Source organism: Pleurodeles waltl, chromosome 1_1 (assembly GCF_031143425.1).
Source record: "Pleurodeles waltl isolate 20211129_DDA chromosome 1_1, aPleWal1.hap1.20221129, whole genome shotgun sequence".
Classification (NCBI taxonomy): domain Eukaryota; kingdom Metazoa; phylum Chordata; class Amphibia; order Caudata; family Salamandridae; genus Pleurodeles; species Pleurodeles waltl.
The window spans coordinates 134,483,865-134,503,414 of NC_090436.1; the positions used below are offsets into that span (position 1 = coordinate 134,483,865).

At 42.3% G+C, this 19,550-nt stretch overlaps 1 protein-coding gene across 1 annotated transcript in view; it reads right to left on the reverse strand.

Annotated features, from left to right (window-relative positions):
* Positions 1-371: 371 nt before the first annotated feature.
* The window catches only part of SKOR2 (SKI family transcriptional corepressor 2), a 56,343-nt gene continuing 37,164 nt past the window's right edge, over positions 372-19,550 (reverse strand). Inside the window, exons 7-9 of the mRNA XM_069236812.1 lie at positions 16,780-16,847; positions 8,731-8,796; positions 372-1,052 (exon numbers count right to left, since the gene is read on the reverse strand). Of these exons, the coding sequence (XP_069092913.1) occupies positions 8,734-8,796; positions 16,780-16,847 (131 nt within the window). The 3' untranslated portion in view covers positions 372-1,052; positions 8,731-8,733. The remainder of the gene's footprint in view (positions 1,053-8,730; positions 8,797-16,779; positions 16,848-19,550) is intronic.

Here is a 19,550-nt window from a genome sequence, read left to right on the forward strand (position 1 = left end):
CATTATGCCACTCTGTAAATATAGCGCTTGAATTTCGGCCTCGTTGGGCCATATTAACGTAAAAAGTAATGATGCTAATGTGGCACAAGGTGGCGCTAGGGGAGCATAAATATGCCTCTCAGTGCCTTAGCACCCATCTGTTGAATCCCTGGATCATGGTTTGGTCAAATAGAAATGATCTGGTGAAAACATTTACATGTAAACCTAGTGGGATGCGGAGGCTCGCAGTGTTGTGCTTTTGAGCATTTCGCGGCTCTCACTTGTAGTAAGACTTGTGGCAGCTAACCGCTGCGAATGGTGACAAATGTCCTCGTTTACGCTTTGCTTCAAAGTATCAAAATGTAAATTGAATTACTGAAGGAACACAAATTACTTCATAGCTCTTTTTTATTATAGACTTTTTTTATCCACATGAATGTTAAAGAAACTACAAGAACAGCGTTAAATACCTTTTTTATAACAGCGATTATATTCTTAATTACACTCAATAGTAAACTGTAAAATTGTTCCCGCGGAGAATACAATCCTAATTGATTATGGCAGGCGGAGTACAAGTGCGGCAGGGCCGGCATAGTGCAATGTCCAGGCCTCTTCGGCAAAGCTCTGTGTGGAACTGACACCACTCTCGCTCAATGTCGGGGGAGCTCCTTTTCCAAGATGGAGGTATCCTACATCACGCATCACGACTGTCCTTGCGTACATTGAGTAGGTCAACATTCTCAAGTTGCTTTGGAAGAACCAGCTATTTTGTCGACAGGTTAGGTCCTTAACACTCGAGATAGTCATGATTCCGACCTGAGTAAACAATCTCTGCCTTCCAAGAACACAACAACTTTGGTACCACCAGAAGCTCTATAACTAGTTTGTATAGTCTGCTACATTCTGTTTTAAGCAGGTAGCCATAAGCCTTTGAGGCGTCTGGCCCTGGGTTGCCCAAGACCCTCATCAGTTTGTCCCCAAGCCCTTTTGCATCCAAAGATCTGTACAAGTCCAATTCCTTTGAGGAGTGAAGGTATATTTTACAATAGGAGCTGCAACTGGTCCCAGGCCTTCTGTGAGAAAAATAAAAAAATACAACAGCTTGTAAATTAACAACAGACTCATACAAACAGCATGTGTTCAAGTAACGATCCATGAAGGCACAAGATATCATCACTACTATGTTCTTCCTAATGAATGTCACAATTCCTGGCTGATCACTCACTGTTCACGACTCTTTAAGGAGCAATAACATCATAACACCCATAACCACAACCTTGACGTTTGCGCTACTTAGAAGTTATAAACTGAAACATTTACAGATATTTGAAGAATACAATTAATTAACTATTACTAAATCTGCCAATAGTTGATACTTTCCTGACATCCTCAGGCAACCCTCTTCTGCTCTGAGGTGAACAATGTACATGACAATTGTTGTGCTCCAGAATTTGAGATGAGCCTCCAAGGCAGAATTAATGTTCTTTCTACTGGGTGATTGAAATGGTCAGAATTATATGGATGGGCTCCTTTGAAAGATAGTTGGTTGGTGTTACTAGTAGTTAGATTTGAGAACTTATGGTGTCCTGCCCACAATATACAAATTAATCTGAAGGTTTATGTTTCACGGTGCTAGTTTTCTAGTCATGATTGCACGTAATATTTTTGTTACTGAATGTTTCTGACGATTTAATAAATTTCAGGCAACACCTCTTTGAATCTTATAGCTCCAGAATCGCATAAGCATTTTTAAATACCAAACCTCATCTACCAAAGACAACCAACTGACAGTATGGAACCCTCTATCCATCGAGGACACTACAGCAATAATGAAAACAGTCCACTCGGGGGTGTCCACAGAGCCCTACCCTGGCATATCGACAGCTAGGGAAGTGCCAAGATCAGCGCTGCACTCACAGTCATCATCAACACCTCCCTCAAGACATTTCACCTTCCCAGATAGTTGGAAACACAAAGCCACTGCCCTCCTCAAAAAACCTGTAGTCGGCACCAAAGTACTTATCAAATACCGACCCATCTCGCTGCTCCCTTTCCCATCCATAGTCATTGAGAAGACCATCAAAAGACAACCCTTTGGCCCCCTAGAATGCCACAAGCTCCTGGACGACTAGCAATCAAAATTCTGAAACAACCGTAGCACTGAAACATCCTCGAACATGGACAGACCACCCCCTTCATCCTCATTGACCTCTCTGCCGCTTTCGACACTGTCTCCCACCACACTCTAATCACACAGCAGGAATACAAGGACAAACACTCAAAAGCATAGCTTCCTTCTTCTCCGGAAGAACTCAAGGAGTCAGGCTCACACCATTCACATCAGAACCCAAGTAACTCATCTGAGTCCCACAGGGATCCTAACCTCAGCCCCACACTTTTCAACATCTACATGACTCCTCTGGCTAACATCATCAATTCCCACTGAATCAACATCATCTCCTACACTGACGACACCAAGCTCATTTTCCCTCTCAGATAACACAGTCACCACCAAGACAAATCTCAATCAATGGATGATCAGCGTGGCCAGTTGCATGAAAGAGAACTGCCTTATGCTCAAAACTGACAAAACTGAAGTGCTGATCTTCAGGAATAGGAGATCACTTTGGGACTTTACCTGGTGGCCCTCTGAACTCGGACCCCTTCAACGGACAGTGCTAGGAATCTAGGCCTCTCCTGGGCACCAACCTCACCATGAAATCCCAGGTCAATGCTGTCACCTCCGCATGCTTCCACATCCTCTGCATGCTATATAAAATGTTCATGGGCCTCCCACTAGACACCAGATGTACCATCATGCAGGCCCTGATCACAAGCACATTGGACTACAGCAATTTTCCTCTACGCCGGCATCCCAACCCGTCGTCTTCACAGACTTCAACCCATCCAAAATGTTACCATCAGACTCGTCCTCGACGTCCCACACCAATCCCACACCAATCATCAGAGTGCTCTACTAGCTCCGCATCCAAAAGCGTTGCTATTTCAAACTTCTCACACACATGCATTCAAGTCACTACACAACATCAGACCTGCATACATCAATCACCGCCATCACTTCAACCAACCCACCAGACAACTTCGCTCAACATCACTCTCAGTCGCGCACAGACCCCGCATCCACAGAAGCAAAACAGGAGGTCGATCATTCTCCTGCCAAGCCACCAAATCCTAGAACAATCTTCCTCTGCACCTCAGGGCCTCCTCCTCACTTCTTGAATTCCGCAAGAAGCTGAAGACCTGACTTTTTTGTTAGTCTTCTTGCGGGACCATCAAGACTTCCTGTAATCAGGCCCAGCCTCACCACATGCCTATTCTCACCTACACAGCCCCTGGATACTCTCATAGGTGACAAGCAGCGTTCTAGAAATCCACCTTACATTACATTACATTACATTTGTTATCCTGAACACATGGCAAGGATCCTGCCTTCCTGGACCATTATAGGTGTAAATGGTTTAACTCTTCATCTGGACTTCTACGTCTTGAATAAAATATAGATTATGTTGGGGGCATCATCTATGAAGAACCTTACAAGTAGTGTTTTTTGAGACACTGACATTGCCATGTAGAACTGTGTGGTAATGGGAGAAATTTATGGTAACCTGATTACCACATATTTCTCTAATGTCTGTTGAGTTCCAGTGTTGGCATCAGTGATGCAGTAATTGCATGTCAAGGAAATGCTGTCAATGGCTTTGATCAACACTAACTCGTAGAAACTACTACAGCCTATCTCAGTGCTAATACTAGAGGGAGAATGTAGCCAAATATCAAATGTTATGAAGTTTTGTGTGGATGATTTTACTCTGGTCAGTTACAATAGCAGGGTCCTGTGAAATTTATTTTATTATTTTACAAATAAACCACATTTCTTTTTTACTGCACAGGTCCAGTTGATTTCACTGGTGACAAGTGGGGAATACATGACTTTAATGAAGAGTGTTTATTCACCAGGAGCGGCTCGCGGTTCTAAATAGGGGTGGGGCGGCACGCACGCGGGTGGGGGGGAATTAATAAAAAAAAGTACCTGTGCTGCGGTCACCACCGTGCTGCTCCTCTCTGCAGACAGGCTGCAGGCACAGGCTCCCAGCCAGCCCTGCAGCCAATCCTGACGCTGCTCAGAGCAGCATTAGGATTAGCTGGGAGTGCGCAGCTAGGGCGCTCTCAGGCAGACTGGGAACCTGTGCCTGCTCTCACTAGCCGGGAAACACAGTTCTGGGCTGGAGAGAGCCTACTGCGCCTGTGTGTTTGGCCAGCCCGAGGCGGCCAGCCAAACATACCTGCGCAGTGAGGGGGAGCGCTGTGCACTCCTCCTTAGTGCTTGTCACAGCCTGTGGCCCTGCGCCTTTTACCCAAAAAAGATAATAAAGATAGTTTAATATTGTTTTTTGGTAAAAGGTTTGCAGCTGCTGCTGCTGGCGGGGGAGAGAGGGGTGATGCTCCTCTGCCCTAGCGGAGAAGCCGCGCATGTTGTTCACACTACTGATAGGATGGAAGTCAAAAGTGGAGTAGCCATTTCAAACTATGTGTTTATATCAAAAAGAAAATTTGCTGTATTAAAACTTAGGTTAGACGTGGGAGGGAAGAGATTATCGAAGAACTGCCCAGTTTTAAGTAGACACGAAGATGATGACACGGATTGGACAAAAATGATGAATATTAAAGGTATTTAGTGCACTGCAGGGGAATTATCGCCAAGAAACTGAAGTGGTTACAGAGAGACAGATTTCTTTCTCCAGAGCTAAGTTGCCTGGAGAAAGTGTGGAAGTGAAGTGCACTCTTTGCATCTTTATGTAACTTTAAAGAGTTACAAGATGAAACAATTTGAGACCAGGTAATAAATCACTCTAGTGATTTAAAGATGAGGGAAAGGTTTCTAAGTTTACTTACAGCAGGCACTAGAAAAAGCAGTGCCGATCGTTAAATAATTCAAAACTGATCAAAATATCCTAGAGAATTGAACCATAGGGAAAAAACCTGGAACAATAATCCAAAATATATTATAAAGTAGGAGAATGATGTAAACACTGTAATTAGAAGGAAGGTTAAATTAAAATTAGGTTCAGACGTGGGGATGAAGGTACAATATAAATACAATGCTACAGATGTGGGAGTGTAAAACATCTGGCTACAGTCCACAGTTGACCTGCGATGAAAGTCAGGTGTTATCATTGTTTGTTAAAATAATCCAGAAAGAGAGAGAAAAAATGGGAAAAGGGTGGAAGCAGTTGGGTGAAGAAGATGCAGTGTTGTTGAAATTACTGGTGATGCCCTCTATACATTAAAGCCTCAATAATGCAGATTTTAGCACAATGTTGTGGCAATATGCCTGAGGTGGAACATGTGTCGAGCTCTTATTTACTAACAATTGTGTGGGTGCTCACATGGCGCAAAGCGACACACATTTTTGCATTGATTTACCTTTTATCAAAATAGTCTATGGGGTAATCACAAAATTGCTGGCCTCTGCAAGCTGTTAGTAAATATAGGCCTGAATGTTAGACCCTAAGCAGGGTGGTCAATAAACCACAGGCTAGTCAGAGTAAGCACTGCCTTCTGATGACCATCCCTGGCCTGTATCCATTGCAGGCCCCCCATACTCCTTCTTACCACTAGAAGCCAGTTTCATACATACCATATTTATTTACATAGCAAGCTCATCGCAAGATCATTGCAAGATCTGGCTTTAGACTCACATGGTGATAAAGAGGTGCAACCAGGTGCAGGGAGGCCTTGGAAAGGATACATGAAACCCTTTATAGGTGGATAAAGGGAAAGAAGGACTTATCACAAAATGCCTACCTATGAGAGCTGCAAATATAATGGGTAAGGAAACTCACTCTACTACCGTGACCTCCCACACAACCCTACTAAATTCTCCTGCATTTATCTCACCCTGCTACTATGCTCTCCCTAACCCTTCTACATACTCTTCCCTCCTCCATCCCCCTTTACTCATCCCAAGCCTTTGGGTTGAGTAAATGAAGGATATACTTCCAATTAACACTTCTGGATTTCTTTCCTCCTCCACCCCTCCATTAATCCAGTCAATCTAACTAACAAACTTTCATATCCGCGGCTCAAATTAACTCATAATAATACTAAAACTGTACTCATTATTTCCTGATACTAATCCATCACTAATTCTTGTTGGGTTCCACAGTAGCGTGCTACTCACCGAAAAGCGCTTCGATGCCTCGTCTGGGGTAGTAAGCGCTATATAAATATGATTACAATACAATACAATACATACTCAGTCACCCACCTACACACGTATGGATGTTTTCACATTAGAGATTCCTATGGTTATTCTAGAAATTGTGTATATTTTTGAATATTTATAACAGATGTGTTTATGGACACATGGGTCCAAAGATATACAATCATTTATGCTAGAAACAAATCAAAGTAATACCTGGCATCGACATTAGGAGAGAGGCAAAACTACAATTCGATAATATTAACCAAAGAAAACAGTAAAGAAACTTGAAGAGGAAGAGAGCAAAGACCCACAAATATTGGCCTCATCACTAGCTATGGATGGCAGGGAGCAGGAATGGGCACCCTGCTTCACGAGACAGGACTTGTGATAAACAATGTCAACATCACGTAGAATTGACTGGAGGTTGTCTATAAAACCAACCCCATTGGAATTGATCGGCTTACTATATTTTGATTAGTATTTGTAGAACTTATGCACACCTAATAGGTTTCTTGGCACTAGGTCAAAATTTGAAAGACAGAGGAATGTCCTGAATAGTTCAGAATGGGAGGCCCCTGAAAAAAATGACCTTGAGCAGCTTGCAGACTCAGATCTCCTTATAAATTGCTGGAAGGTCCAACATGATACTGTTTGTAAGCTGAGGAGACAGCCTGGAGAAGGAGAAGACTAGAGAATATTCCAACGTGAAACTCTCCCTATCACGACATTTTGATAATATCCTGTTGTATTTGGAAGGCAGGGTCTCCACTTTAGACCGAACAGGTAGTATGTAACAAGATCTTTCTTCCATATTGGTATATAATCCAAGTTACTGCATCCTTAGCTCCATTCAGGGCATCATCCTCCTCCAGCAGTAATTAATCTCCAGGATAGCAACAGAACACAGTCCCTAACCTTCCGTGCATCATCACATGCTCTCAGCATCCACATGTAACATTCCATGGCAGACTCCAAGATGCTCTCAGCATCCACATTTAACATTCCCCAGAAGATCCCAACATTTTATAGATCATTTGCAGCCACATGTAACATTCCATGGTAGACCGCAACATTCCACACAGCATCCACACATATCATTCAACAGCTGTCCCCAACATACCATGCATCACCACATGCTCTCAGCATCCACATGCAACATTCCATGGTAGACCCCATGCAGCATCCACACATAACATTCTACAGCAGACATCAACATTCCATGCATCATCACATGCTCTCAGCAGACACATGTTATATTCCATGGGAGACCCCAACATTCTATGCAGCATCCACATATACTATTCCACAGCAGTCCCTAACATACTATGCATCTTCACATGCTATTAGCATCCATATGCAACATTCCATGGTAGACCGCAACATTCCACACAGCATCCACACATAACATTCCACAGCGGTTCCCAACATACTATGCCTCATCACATGCTCTCAGCATCCACATGCAAAATTCCATGGTAGACCCCAACATTCCATGCAGCATCCACACATAACATTCCAACGCAGACACCAATATTCTGTGCATCACCACATACTCTCAGCACCCACATTTAACATTCCACCGAATGACCCAACATACCATGCATCATCACATGCTCTCAGCAGCCATATATAACATTCCATGGTAGACCCCACATTCCAAGCAGCATCCACACATAACATTCCACAGCAGTCCCAAACATTCTATGCATCATCACATGCTCTCAGCAGCCACATGTAACATTCCATGGTAGACCCAAACATTCCATGCAACATCCATACATAATATTCCACAGCAGTCCCCACCATACTATACATCATCACACATCCACATGCAACATTCCATGGTAGACCCCAACATTCCATGCAGCATCCACACATAGCATTCCACAGCAGACCCCAACATTCTGTGCATCATTATGTGCTCTCAGCGGCCACATTTAACATTTAACAGAAGAACCCAAAATTCCATGCACCATCACATGCTCCAATCACCACTCTCATCTTTCCCCAGCATGTCCGGAAAGCCCATGGTGCAAGACACAACATGCCTAAGTCTGCTTCATCCACCCTCTGCATTTCAGGACTGTCATCGATGCCTTTTATATGGTTATTTTCTGTATCTTCAAGACCTTTGGGCTTGTTTCTAGAAAAGAGCTCAAATCATGGTATTATTGTTCTAGGTCAGTAATTCTTAACTTGTGGTCTGAGGACCCTTGGTGGTTGATGAGGCCTACTCAGTGGATCTGTGACTGTGCTTGAAAACATTATCTATATTGTTAATTGTGACTTAAACAAAATAGTTCAATATTTGAGCATGTGTTTGGTCTAAATATGTTTTTGTATTTCTGTGTATTGTTCTGAAGCTCAAATCAAATAAATTGCACTCATTGGGGTTCCCTGATTCCAATAATGATTCAATGGGGCTCCACAGAAATCCAAAGGTTAAGAGCCACTGTTCTAGGGGACAGAATTAGTATTTTGTTAAAAAATTGTGTGTTCAGCTCTAAGGCATCACGAAAACTCACCCCTTAGCTTTTGCTCAGATGTGCTCCAAGTTTTTCTTTCCTAATTAAGCTCGCTGCATAGGGTATCTGTTAAAAACATTAAAAATGAATATATCAGCAGGGAAGTTCATCAACTAAACGTGAAACGTTTATCACAATCAATACAGCAGCAACCAGATTCTTATACAGCTGTGCTTGGCATCCTTTTATTAAAAACATGTGGAGGAGGAAGACAAGACAGAGCAAGGTTGAAGGTCAGAAAATGGAAGTAGAGGAAGAGAACCATGGACTAAGTCCACACTTGTTTTTTTGATGGGCTAAAAATACAAACGTCAAAAGGTTGGTGTATTTCATGAAAAGTGATTGCCAATTAATGATTTTCAGGGTTTCATATAATTTTCTAGAACTAGGCTCGGGAAGCGATCCCAGCCTCCTGCTTACAGGTGTACTACAGGGAACCTTTTGTGAATTCACTCGTTTCACCTTTGAGGAGGCATTCCCGCCTGTTCAGTTGAGTGTACTGTACGGTTACTCATGTTGAAATTTCATTGCCCTTGAGAAATCCTTTGAGGCCTCCCCTCATCTTACTCTCCAATCACTTTTGATGGTGTTCCCCCTCCCACTTTGAAAATGGATTTAGGGCCAGATGTATCAAAGGTTTTCACTCATTTTATGTCTATGGAAAAATGTATTCATACATATGGCCTTTACTTCTGGTAAATCTCTGGCCCTTCCCAAATGCCTTTAGGATGGGGAATCCACAGTATTGTAATATAAAACTCTTTAAAGTTCGGACGTTCTTTGTAGTATGGCTTGTAAAATGTGTGTGTTATGGTCCTCTTGTAGAGGGAAAATCACATATAGCGACACCTCTAGGTTTACGTATTTTTTGCAATTCACAAACTAGGAGTTAATAGTAAGGTTACAACTGTGGAGACTCCTCACATAAAAAGATAGACCTGCCCTATCTTTTTATGTGCAGAGTTATCTGCCTCGGCTGCCAGGGTCTGCCGTCGTAAACTTACAATTAACAGAAGTTTGTGAATACCAAAAAGAACGTAAACGTACACAAAAGTTTAAGTTTACATTTGTAAATAAGGCCCTATGCAATTTTCAATATTCACTAACAGCTATGGTGTAAAGATGGTGCAGTGATGTGTCTGTTGTAACTATAAAGAGCTTTCACTCTTGTACCCTGGTCCTTCCATGGAATATTGAGGAGATAGGGGGTCATTAAAAAAAGACCATGTTGCTATTGCACCACTTTCTAAGTCCCAATTTGTATTAACTGTGAGGACATATCAGAGTAAAAAGGTCGAACACAGCTAAGTAAGATGGACACATCATTTGTGCTGATATTCCCTCTTCCCATTATAAAACACAGATGGAAAGGCAGAAAACATGTATATTTGAACTTATGCATGCACCCCCACTTTCCCACTGGAAGAGGGGTTCATGTGGAATAATGGAGGCTAATCTCAAAATTTTACAGTTATAAGAACAACATTTTCTGGTGCAGGGATCTTCAAACTGGGGGGGGCAAGCCCCCCTAAGTGGGCCTTAAGGGATCCCAGGGGGCACCAGGGTCTGGCCAAAAGAAGCATTATTCAGATAACAGTACTTTGTTTTAAGCACAACACATGTATTACATTGTTTAAAGGTAACAGAACTTAACTGCAATGTTTAAATAAGTCTAGGCATAATTAAACGTTGCCAAATTAATAGAATAATTGTGAAAAAGTTTGAGGGGGGGCCATGATTATTATTTTCTGCTGGGGAGGTGCGGCATTAAAAAGTTTGAAAACCACTGCTCTAGAGTGCTAGGAAAGTAAGAGCACCTTTCTGTCAGATGCTTGTTCGACTGTGCGTGGGGCCACAGCGGGTAGCAGCGAGTGGAGGACTGTGAGGCAACAGCACCCACCCCCAGCAGTGACCCACAACTGAACAAGTGCTCTGCTCATGGAGGTAGTGTATCCTCATCAATGGGCACTGGGGCAGAGGGAGTCATAAAGGCAGGTTTGGAAGTTGAATATTATATGTAGAATATGATTTTATGGACATAAAATGCTTTGTGGCATTTTATTATTTATTCTTGACTAAATGAATCCTTCAGTGAAAATTTAGTTTGTTAAATATTAAACCATTCAAACAAATTAAATAATAATCAACCCAACTTTTGATCAAAATTCTAGTTGAAGATGCCTGTGACTAAGGGCCAGATGTACGAACCTTCTGGTCTCAAAAAATTGACACAATTTGTGTTTCTACGTTTTGCAACCAGAAACGTATTTTGTATAGTGACCTACTTATTAGTCGGATCATAAAATAGGGAATCAGAGTAGGTCGCATTCCAACCTTCCTATTAATATTCAGTAGGAACAGTGCTTTAAAAGGGCCGGCACTGTCCAGTACTGAGTACCGGCACTTTTGTATTTTGAGAGGGAGAGTACCTGCACTTCTCAGGAAAATCCAGATACTTTTAATTAGAAAGTACTGGCACTTCTCAGAAACAAGCATGTACTCTGGTACAGAGTACCTGCACTTCTATTTTTCCATTTCAAGCACTGAGTAGGAAGGTTGCAAATTGTAACCCTCTTTGATTGGTCACAATCAAAGGGATGTGACCCTCAAAGATGAGCACACTACCATGCCTGTGATTGCATTAAATGAAGGAAACCTTTTTTAAGTAGCCCAATATTCTTAAAAAGAAAAGGCTGCTTTAAAAAAACAGATCTTTTTTAATAGTTTCGGTAAGAACTCAGTGTTGTCCTAGACCACAGCCTGTTTCCCCTGAAACTTTGACCCCAATTCACCCTTTGGAAATCAATTACTACACAACTGATACATATAGATATAAAATGCAATTTGAGAGGGACTCCCACAACAATTCCCTTTCAAATTGCTATTTTTAATCAGGGCTTAATTTGTAAATAAAAAATGGTGCAGGTGCTCTCTTTTGAAAAACATGGCTACTGCAAATAAATGTTCGAGCACAGAATACGGAGGCAGCGTAATCTTAAAGTCATCTTGGGCCTCTTTAATCCATTTACAGTCACTCCCTGCCGCTTCATATCACTCTTGCAGCTTTCTCCCTCTGTGACGCTTTTCCATCTTTCCATATGTGTCTTTTGCTCGCAGTAAATGGCTAATGCAAAAATATAAGTGCCGGCCCCCCCAAAATAAGTGCTGGTGCCCCCCACCGGCACCCACCAGCTCAAATTAAGCACTGCCTTTCCCTTACGCTATTTGTGAATTTAACCCCTATAAACTCACTACTTAACCTGAACCCTGACCTTAAATGTGACTCCAACTCTAACTAAAAAACTAACCCTGAAACTGTTCCTAACCATAGAACCAATTACAAACTCCACTCCTGAACTTAACCTAACCTAACCCTAATTCTAAACACCCTTACCCTTTCCCTACCCCTTACCCTAATACTAACCTTAACCCTAAGATTTATATTAATCCCATCCTATAGCTGAACACCCTAACTCTTAATTATAACCCTAGTTTCTTAAAAATATTAATGAATCATTTTAATTGTTATTTTAGTTTCACACATGTACTAGGTTTTGACAATTGCATTGACTTTAGTATCACTACATTTTAACTGGAAACATTTCTATGAGCAGTCAACAAACATCAAAATAACATATTCTAAAAGAGCTTCCTTAACATAATATGTTAAGGAAGCTCTTTTGGGTATGGGTTATGTTTAGCGATAGGGTGGGGTTAAGGGTTAGTGTTAGGGTAAGCGATGATATAAGGGCTAGGGTTATGGCAAGATTTATGGTTAAGGTGAGGGTAAATAATTGGGTTGCTGTTCGAGGGGAAAAGTGAGAGTTAGAGCTGGAGTTAGGGTTAGGACAAGAGGTAAATTGGGGTGAAGTAGAACAAGAGAAACAGTTCAACTGTTCAGCACTACATTGCAGAATTTATAAGAGATACATGTATATTATGACTTTTTTGCAATGATCTGTAAGCGTCCACTTTTTTTACCCTCTGCATTTAGGACTTATCGGGTGTGCTTGACAGTGCAGTTATCTGCAAGAACTGTTGTTACCAATTCGTTAAACGATACATAGGGTGGGTGGACTTTGGCTCCACCAAGAGGAGTATTCGTTTTTCAACTCAGGATATTTGTTCTGAGTGTCATTCCACCTCCTGTGGTGCGCTTGCATTGCACGAGGGACTAGTTTACATTTCAAAAGTGCACTGTCATCACACATTAAATTCTTAATAACATAGATACATCTTCTACGGAAAGCAGTTGTTTTCTCCAATTTTTTTAGTCAGGACTTAAAATTCAAGCCAGCGTTATTATTTTTTCCAATGCTTGTTTTTGCTTTGAATCCGGAAAATATCCCCTAAAATCAATCTTAAAGTAAGAAGTTCATTCAGAGTGCAGTTAATTAATACGGCCAGCAGAGGGCGATAGAGTGTTGTGCTAGTCCTTCTGAATACATCGCAGGTCAGGACACATCTGCTAAACTTAGATTTTTTTTTAAAGGTATAATATACGGTCTTCATGGCATTGCTCCCAACAATGTTTCACATCCAAGTGTGTAATGGAGAGATACAAGGGCTCGCTATCTATCGAGGGAACACTTCCATTTGTTCCATCCTACCAGAGAGATATCTATATTCAGATTGCACCTAAAGAAGTTTAAGTAAATGCTGTAGGCGACAGTTCTCATGAACTTTTTTTTAATGGTTTTGGCTGTATTGGTCTTGTATTTATTTGTTTTGGTTATTGAGAGGTTTTATTTTTCGCGGTTCTGTGGTCATTGTAAATATGCAGCATCTGGGTGAGGTGAGCTTCACTTGTTCTGCTTCATAAATGGTTAAACTTGTAATTAATAAAAAATACAAACTCTTGTCTTATGTGCAGTGATGTCAGTCGTACCGTTTAAATCCATAATTCATTGCTACACTGTCTTTTTAAGTTTTTCTTGATTCTTAGGTTAAAACATGACCTTTATACTTTTCTGTTATTTGTCTGACGACTTTCAACTCACGAGGTCAAACATTATTTACCTAATTCATGGTTCTTCAAGAAGTCTAATCTTTATAAGAATAGGAGCCATCGAGGCTATTGTTGTGTTTCAGTCTAGCAAGACATTTTCAATACTTTTCACAACATCCTAAACTCAGGAGTTTGAAGTTTGATTGCATTTTCTAGATAATTTGAAATGGGTCGTCCTGCTCTTCCGCTTTACATATCCCACTCTAAGAAGTTTTTAAACTTGGTTCACCTGGCCAGTGCCCAGCCATCTGTCAGGCGCTCTTGTGGTGACTTTTGGGGCCAGATTTACTAGGCCCTTGTGCCTCCTTGTGCCACATTAGCGTCATTTTATTTACGGTAATTTGGTTCAAAAAGGCAATTTTCGCCATGCCATATTTACAAAGTAGTATAATGCATGCATTGCTCCACTTTTTGACCCCATGCACCACATTATGCCTGCATCAGACAAAATGTATTCGGGGGGCGTTCCGGCTTTCGGAGGCCTGCAAAAATGGCACAGTGAAATCCACAAGACTTCACAGCTGCATTTTTGTCGTCATTTTTAACATCTGCTCAGAGCAGGCGTTAAAATGACGCATCCAATAAAATCAACGGGCCTCTTTACACTTTGCTGCACTAGCCTCAAAATGTTTTATGCTAGTGTAGCAAACCACCAAAATAGCGTCAAAAATGTTCATGCTATTGTTCTAACGACTGCCAGAGTGCGCCTTATTGTAAATACGACACATACATGGTGTCATTAGGTGAGGCAAGGGCGACGCAAGAAAAGTGGCGCATCAGTACTCATGCTCCACTTTCTTGTGAATCTGGCCCTTGGTTTCTTACTGTACAGCTCTTAACAGCTGCAGCACTGTGCTGATCCACTACAAAATGAAAGCGCACATGGCAATAAATATGATGAATCTAAATGATGTGTAATAGCAAAACTTTGCATATTGAATGTCTTCTAACTGATCAACATCATCCTGAGAAAAACAGAGTTAGAAGCTGAGAGAAGGCTCATCAGAGATATAATCAGCAAGCCACTTGGACTTCTTTACATGGCATCTCTATGAAGGCGGAATGCTGCACAATCAATTAGGAAACCAGGTGATCACATGGCGGTAGATTATTCACCAAAATACAAAGCATAACAGTTACCGGTATTTAAACAGTCTTTTAAAATAGTAAAACTGAAAAGAACCTGACAGAATATATTGTGCATTGCACCCAAAAAAGAGGGAGGAGTGTGTGCATGTGCTCAGACATACAATTGTGTCGGAGTGCGTGTTTGTGTGTTTGTGCAGATTCATGCTTGATGACGCCTGTGTGCATTTCCATGGTTGGGTTGTCTGTTTATTTGTGTGGGTTTTCTGAAATAGTCTATTTTGCAGGGAGTGTATTTACATCTGCTTTGTGTTGTTGTCAGCAGCGGCTCCTCTGCTAGGGCGGAGGAGTGTCGTCCACCCAGCCAGCATCGGCAGCTGCAAAACCTTTACAAGAAAATGATAGCAAACTATGTTTATTATCGTTTTCATGTAAAGGGGCGGGGCCATGGCTCTGACAAGCACTGAAGGGGAGTGCACAGCACTTCCCCTCAGTGCGCATGTATGTTTGGCCAGCGGTCTCAGGCTGGCTATACACACATGCGTACAGGGCTCTCTCCAGCCAGGCACTGTGTTGCCGGGCTAGAGAGATCATGCACAGGCTCCCAGTCTCTCTGGGGACGCCCTGGCTGCGCGCTCCCAGCCAATCCTAACGCTGCTCTGAGTAGCATCAGGATTGGCTGCAGGGCAGGCTTGGAGTCTGTGCCTGCACCAGGGGAGCGGCGCAGCGGTGTCAGCAGCGGCGACGATCCAGGTAAGTGTTTTTAAAAAAAAAAATGTATTGAATGTTTATTTTCCCCTCCCCCCGCGCGCCACCCTGCCCCTTCAGCATGCCATGAACCGCAACTGTTTGTTGTTTAATTCTATGTATCTACTGAAATACTTTACAGGTTTCATATGTGAGGACTGCAGTCACATCTGTTTTGATTTGTGTTGTATTTTTTTCAGGAGTAAGGGCCAGATTTACATGAAACTGGTGCAGCGCTGTGCCAAAAATAGCAGTGCCATGCTGCGCCAGTTTCCAAATGCAGGAATACGGCGCACCCCTGCGATGTTCCCTGCACCGGCACTAAGTTAAGCAGCCTGCGCCAATGCAGGCATCCTTGCACCATAGTGCAAGCGTGTCTGCGTTGATGGGTGTGATTGTTTATGTGCAGGAAAGTGTCCACTTCTGCACATCCTGGCATTTTGCTTTTTCTATGTGTGCTGCAGAAGTACATATGGCGAGTACATATGGGAAGCATAGGCACATCACCTTTGCTCTGTGCTGTGTTTTCTTCTTGTGAAGTACATTTGGGAAGTACATGTGGGCAGTGTGGGCACATCACCTTTACTCTGTGCTGTGTATGTTTTCTTCTTGTAAAGTACATATGGGATGTGTGGGCACATATGCTTTGCTCTTTGTTGTGTTTTCTTCTTGTGAAGTACATATGGGGAGTACATATAGGGAGCGTGGACTCATTTACTTTGCTCTATGTTGTGTTTTCTTCATGTGAAGTACATATGGGGAGTGTGGGCACCTATGTTTTGCTCTGTGTCGTGTTTTCTTCCTGTGAAGTACACATGGGGAGTACATATGGGCAGTGTGGGCACATCACCTTTGCTCTGTGTTGTGTGTGTTTTCTTATTGTGAAGTACATATGGGGAGTGTCGGCACCTATGCTTTGCTCTGTGTTGTGCTTTCTTCTTGTGAAGTACACATGGGGAGTACATATAGGGAATGTGAGCACATCTGCTTTGCTCTGTGTTGTGTTTTCTTCTTGTAAAGTGCCTTTGATATGCGGAGTGTGGGCACATCTGCTGTGCGCCTGATTACATCTGAGCGTAATTAGAATATCTGTCTGATGAAAGGGCAGAGACCAGGTGCTTTGCTGCAGACGGTCTTTAAAACCCAGGCAATTGATGCAAACACATAAGAGAAATTAATCAAATCAAAAACAGGTGAACATGTCTTACAATTTGTAATTGTTGTACCACTTCTTCTCGGTACGCCAGCTCGCGTTTCATTTGTTCTTGGAAATTATCTGAAATAAGGATAAAAGCACAGACACATTAAAGTCATATAAGGCTATATTTTGCTTTCCCAAAAAAGTCTGAAAACTATCTTAAATACTAAAAAGCGCAGGTTCTCTTTCCAGTTAATAAAAGGTCATCGAAACACTCTACAAGGTGGAATAATCTATGCTGCAGTATTATAACGTTGAGCAAACGCCATCAAGCAATAGTTTTCACAACAGAATACAGGTCGACAGTACGCACCCTCGTTATATTTGCTAATTCAACTGTTTTGAAAGAGCAACTTTAAAAAAGAAAATCATTTATAAGCATAAGCCTGCGTGTTTATTTAATTCCGAAAGCAGCCACTAGATGTCACTGAGAGCAAGTTCTGCTCGCCTCAGCATCACCCTCAGAGATGTAAATCCTTCACCCCCTCACTGCAGAGCCCAGAAACCACAAAACTTCCCCAGGTATTTTTTCGTTGAACATTTTCATTTTTATTATTGATCTTTTGGAGGCTAAAGACTCGTCAGTTTTTATTACGCTACCCGTCCTATTAGGAAGAAAATACAAGCATTGGCAAAGTCAACAGTCAAGGCTACGTTTTTTTTTAAGGAAAAGTGCATTCGTTGCTGTTTTTTATGTGTGGGTGATCCTCTGGGCCCCGGCGCTACTGCGCCTGCTACACTAATGATAGTTATATCCCCGAAGAAGACGAGCTAAGTAAAGAGATCCCTGTTACTGTGACCTCAGGTAGAAAAGGCAACATTGGCACACGGGACTCTCGCCGGAGCAGCCAAGGCGTGGATACGCCAGTCCTCACAATAAATATGTAATAGTGAAATGTATTCCGCATGGAATTCAGCAGGAACTCGCTTCCATCGCAGACATAATGTGAGAAGCACACACAAACACGAGGCTTCTGAAGCCCACAGATGGACCCAGTTCAGTGAGTTCTGTGGAAATGCACTGGCAGAGAGCGAATGGGGCGCGGCCACGCGGCTTCGAGGAGCTACACTCTACTGTTTCAGCTCCCAGCTTTGTAACTTTGGAAATATGGCCCCCGTTGTAGTTTTCCCACTTGGAAGGATGTGAGATCTTGGCACATAAATATCTCTCAAAGCCTTGCTTTCCTTATCTATAAACAGAAAGCTCCTACTAATGGAAAAAGCAAGATGATGCGCATGAACTTTGATATTGATGGGAAGAGGCTCACACAGCTCACAAAGTGGCCTAAAATGGAAGGGCCATAGCGCAGCATGGAAGCTGCAATGTCCCAGAAAATGTGTGGTTGGATGTGTGTTTGCATGCGGGCGTGCACGCGTGCGCGCGCGCCCACACGCACACGTTTATGCACACACAAAACTCGCACACACACGCACACCCACACAGACACTTGTGTGCACACACATTCTCGACAGTATAAAATGATAAACTTGCTTAATCCTTGCAAGCCATTGGCATTATTAATAAATGTGATGGGTTGTCTGTTGCCCAGCAACAGTTTTCTTTCTTTTTGTATAACTAATGTTTGTTATTTGTTTGTATTGTGTTCCTTAGTAATTGGGGCATATTATATATATTTGTATACACACTAGAGCTACCAATGTCATCAATTGGGGCCCTAGGCTAACTTTGAACTACACGCGTGAAAAACAATAGAAACGTCACTAAAATATTTTCGTGGTCATTGTGATAATTTTTCGGGATGCACACGTGATTTGTCTGTCAGCATTTAATTAAGTTTGGTGAGTGTCTTTTGACAAGGTTGTTTCCCTCTTACTACCAGAGACTGCATCCTACCTCACAGGTCACGAGGTAAGACTAGGCCTCACCCTCAGTAAAGCACCTTGGGTATATGCTGCTCTCTGAGGATGGAATACTAAGCAGTCCGTCATTAGCATGCCCACCAATACTTAAAGTTGCTTCCCTGTAACTAAACACAAATTAACACTTCCTTGCCTCAAAATAACTCCTGCAGTCTCTATCATCAGAGCCACCACGCAGTACTGTCCAAATCAAGGGGGCTTGTACTGTCACCTCTGAACTTGTCCCCAATGCAAACCTACAGGACTCCATGAAAATAAAAGAAAGACTCCCATGATGAATGTCCCATGCAGTTTGATCTGCAAAGTGCGAATGTGGTGGTCTGTGGTCATCTCGGAATGCAGTTTTCATGTCACACTTCAGACTGATGGAAAGTTTTGAAGAATTTACATTTTTGTGCATAGAATATGAAAACAAACTATTACTAACCGTATACAAATACTGGGCAAGCAACGAGTCCTCCAATCACACACCTCCCAGACCACCAATTCCATCTGATGCATGTTTAACAACCCAAAGAAAGTTCTTACCCCCTCAGTGTTGAAGTAGCAAAAATACTGAGTTGCCCAATGTCCACAATCTCAAACAGTCCATTGAAGAATAAGCATAAACCAGTCTATTTGCACATTCAATGAGCCTCCGACATATAGTATAATCCATGATAAGAGCTTGACGGTGTGCTGGTACACTGGTTTGTATACCACCCTTACCTGCTTGCACACAATACCAGGGCAAAGAACCTAGAAACAGTGACAGCTCGATCAGCTCAGACCCCTGTGGTCTCGAGGGAGAACTTCCAAGGACTGGGCCATTGTAACATTGTAATGTAACACAGCAGAGTAGTTCCTGTGCTGTTTACAACAACAGCTGAGAGCATCATAGATAATGCTCCGTGTGCATGG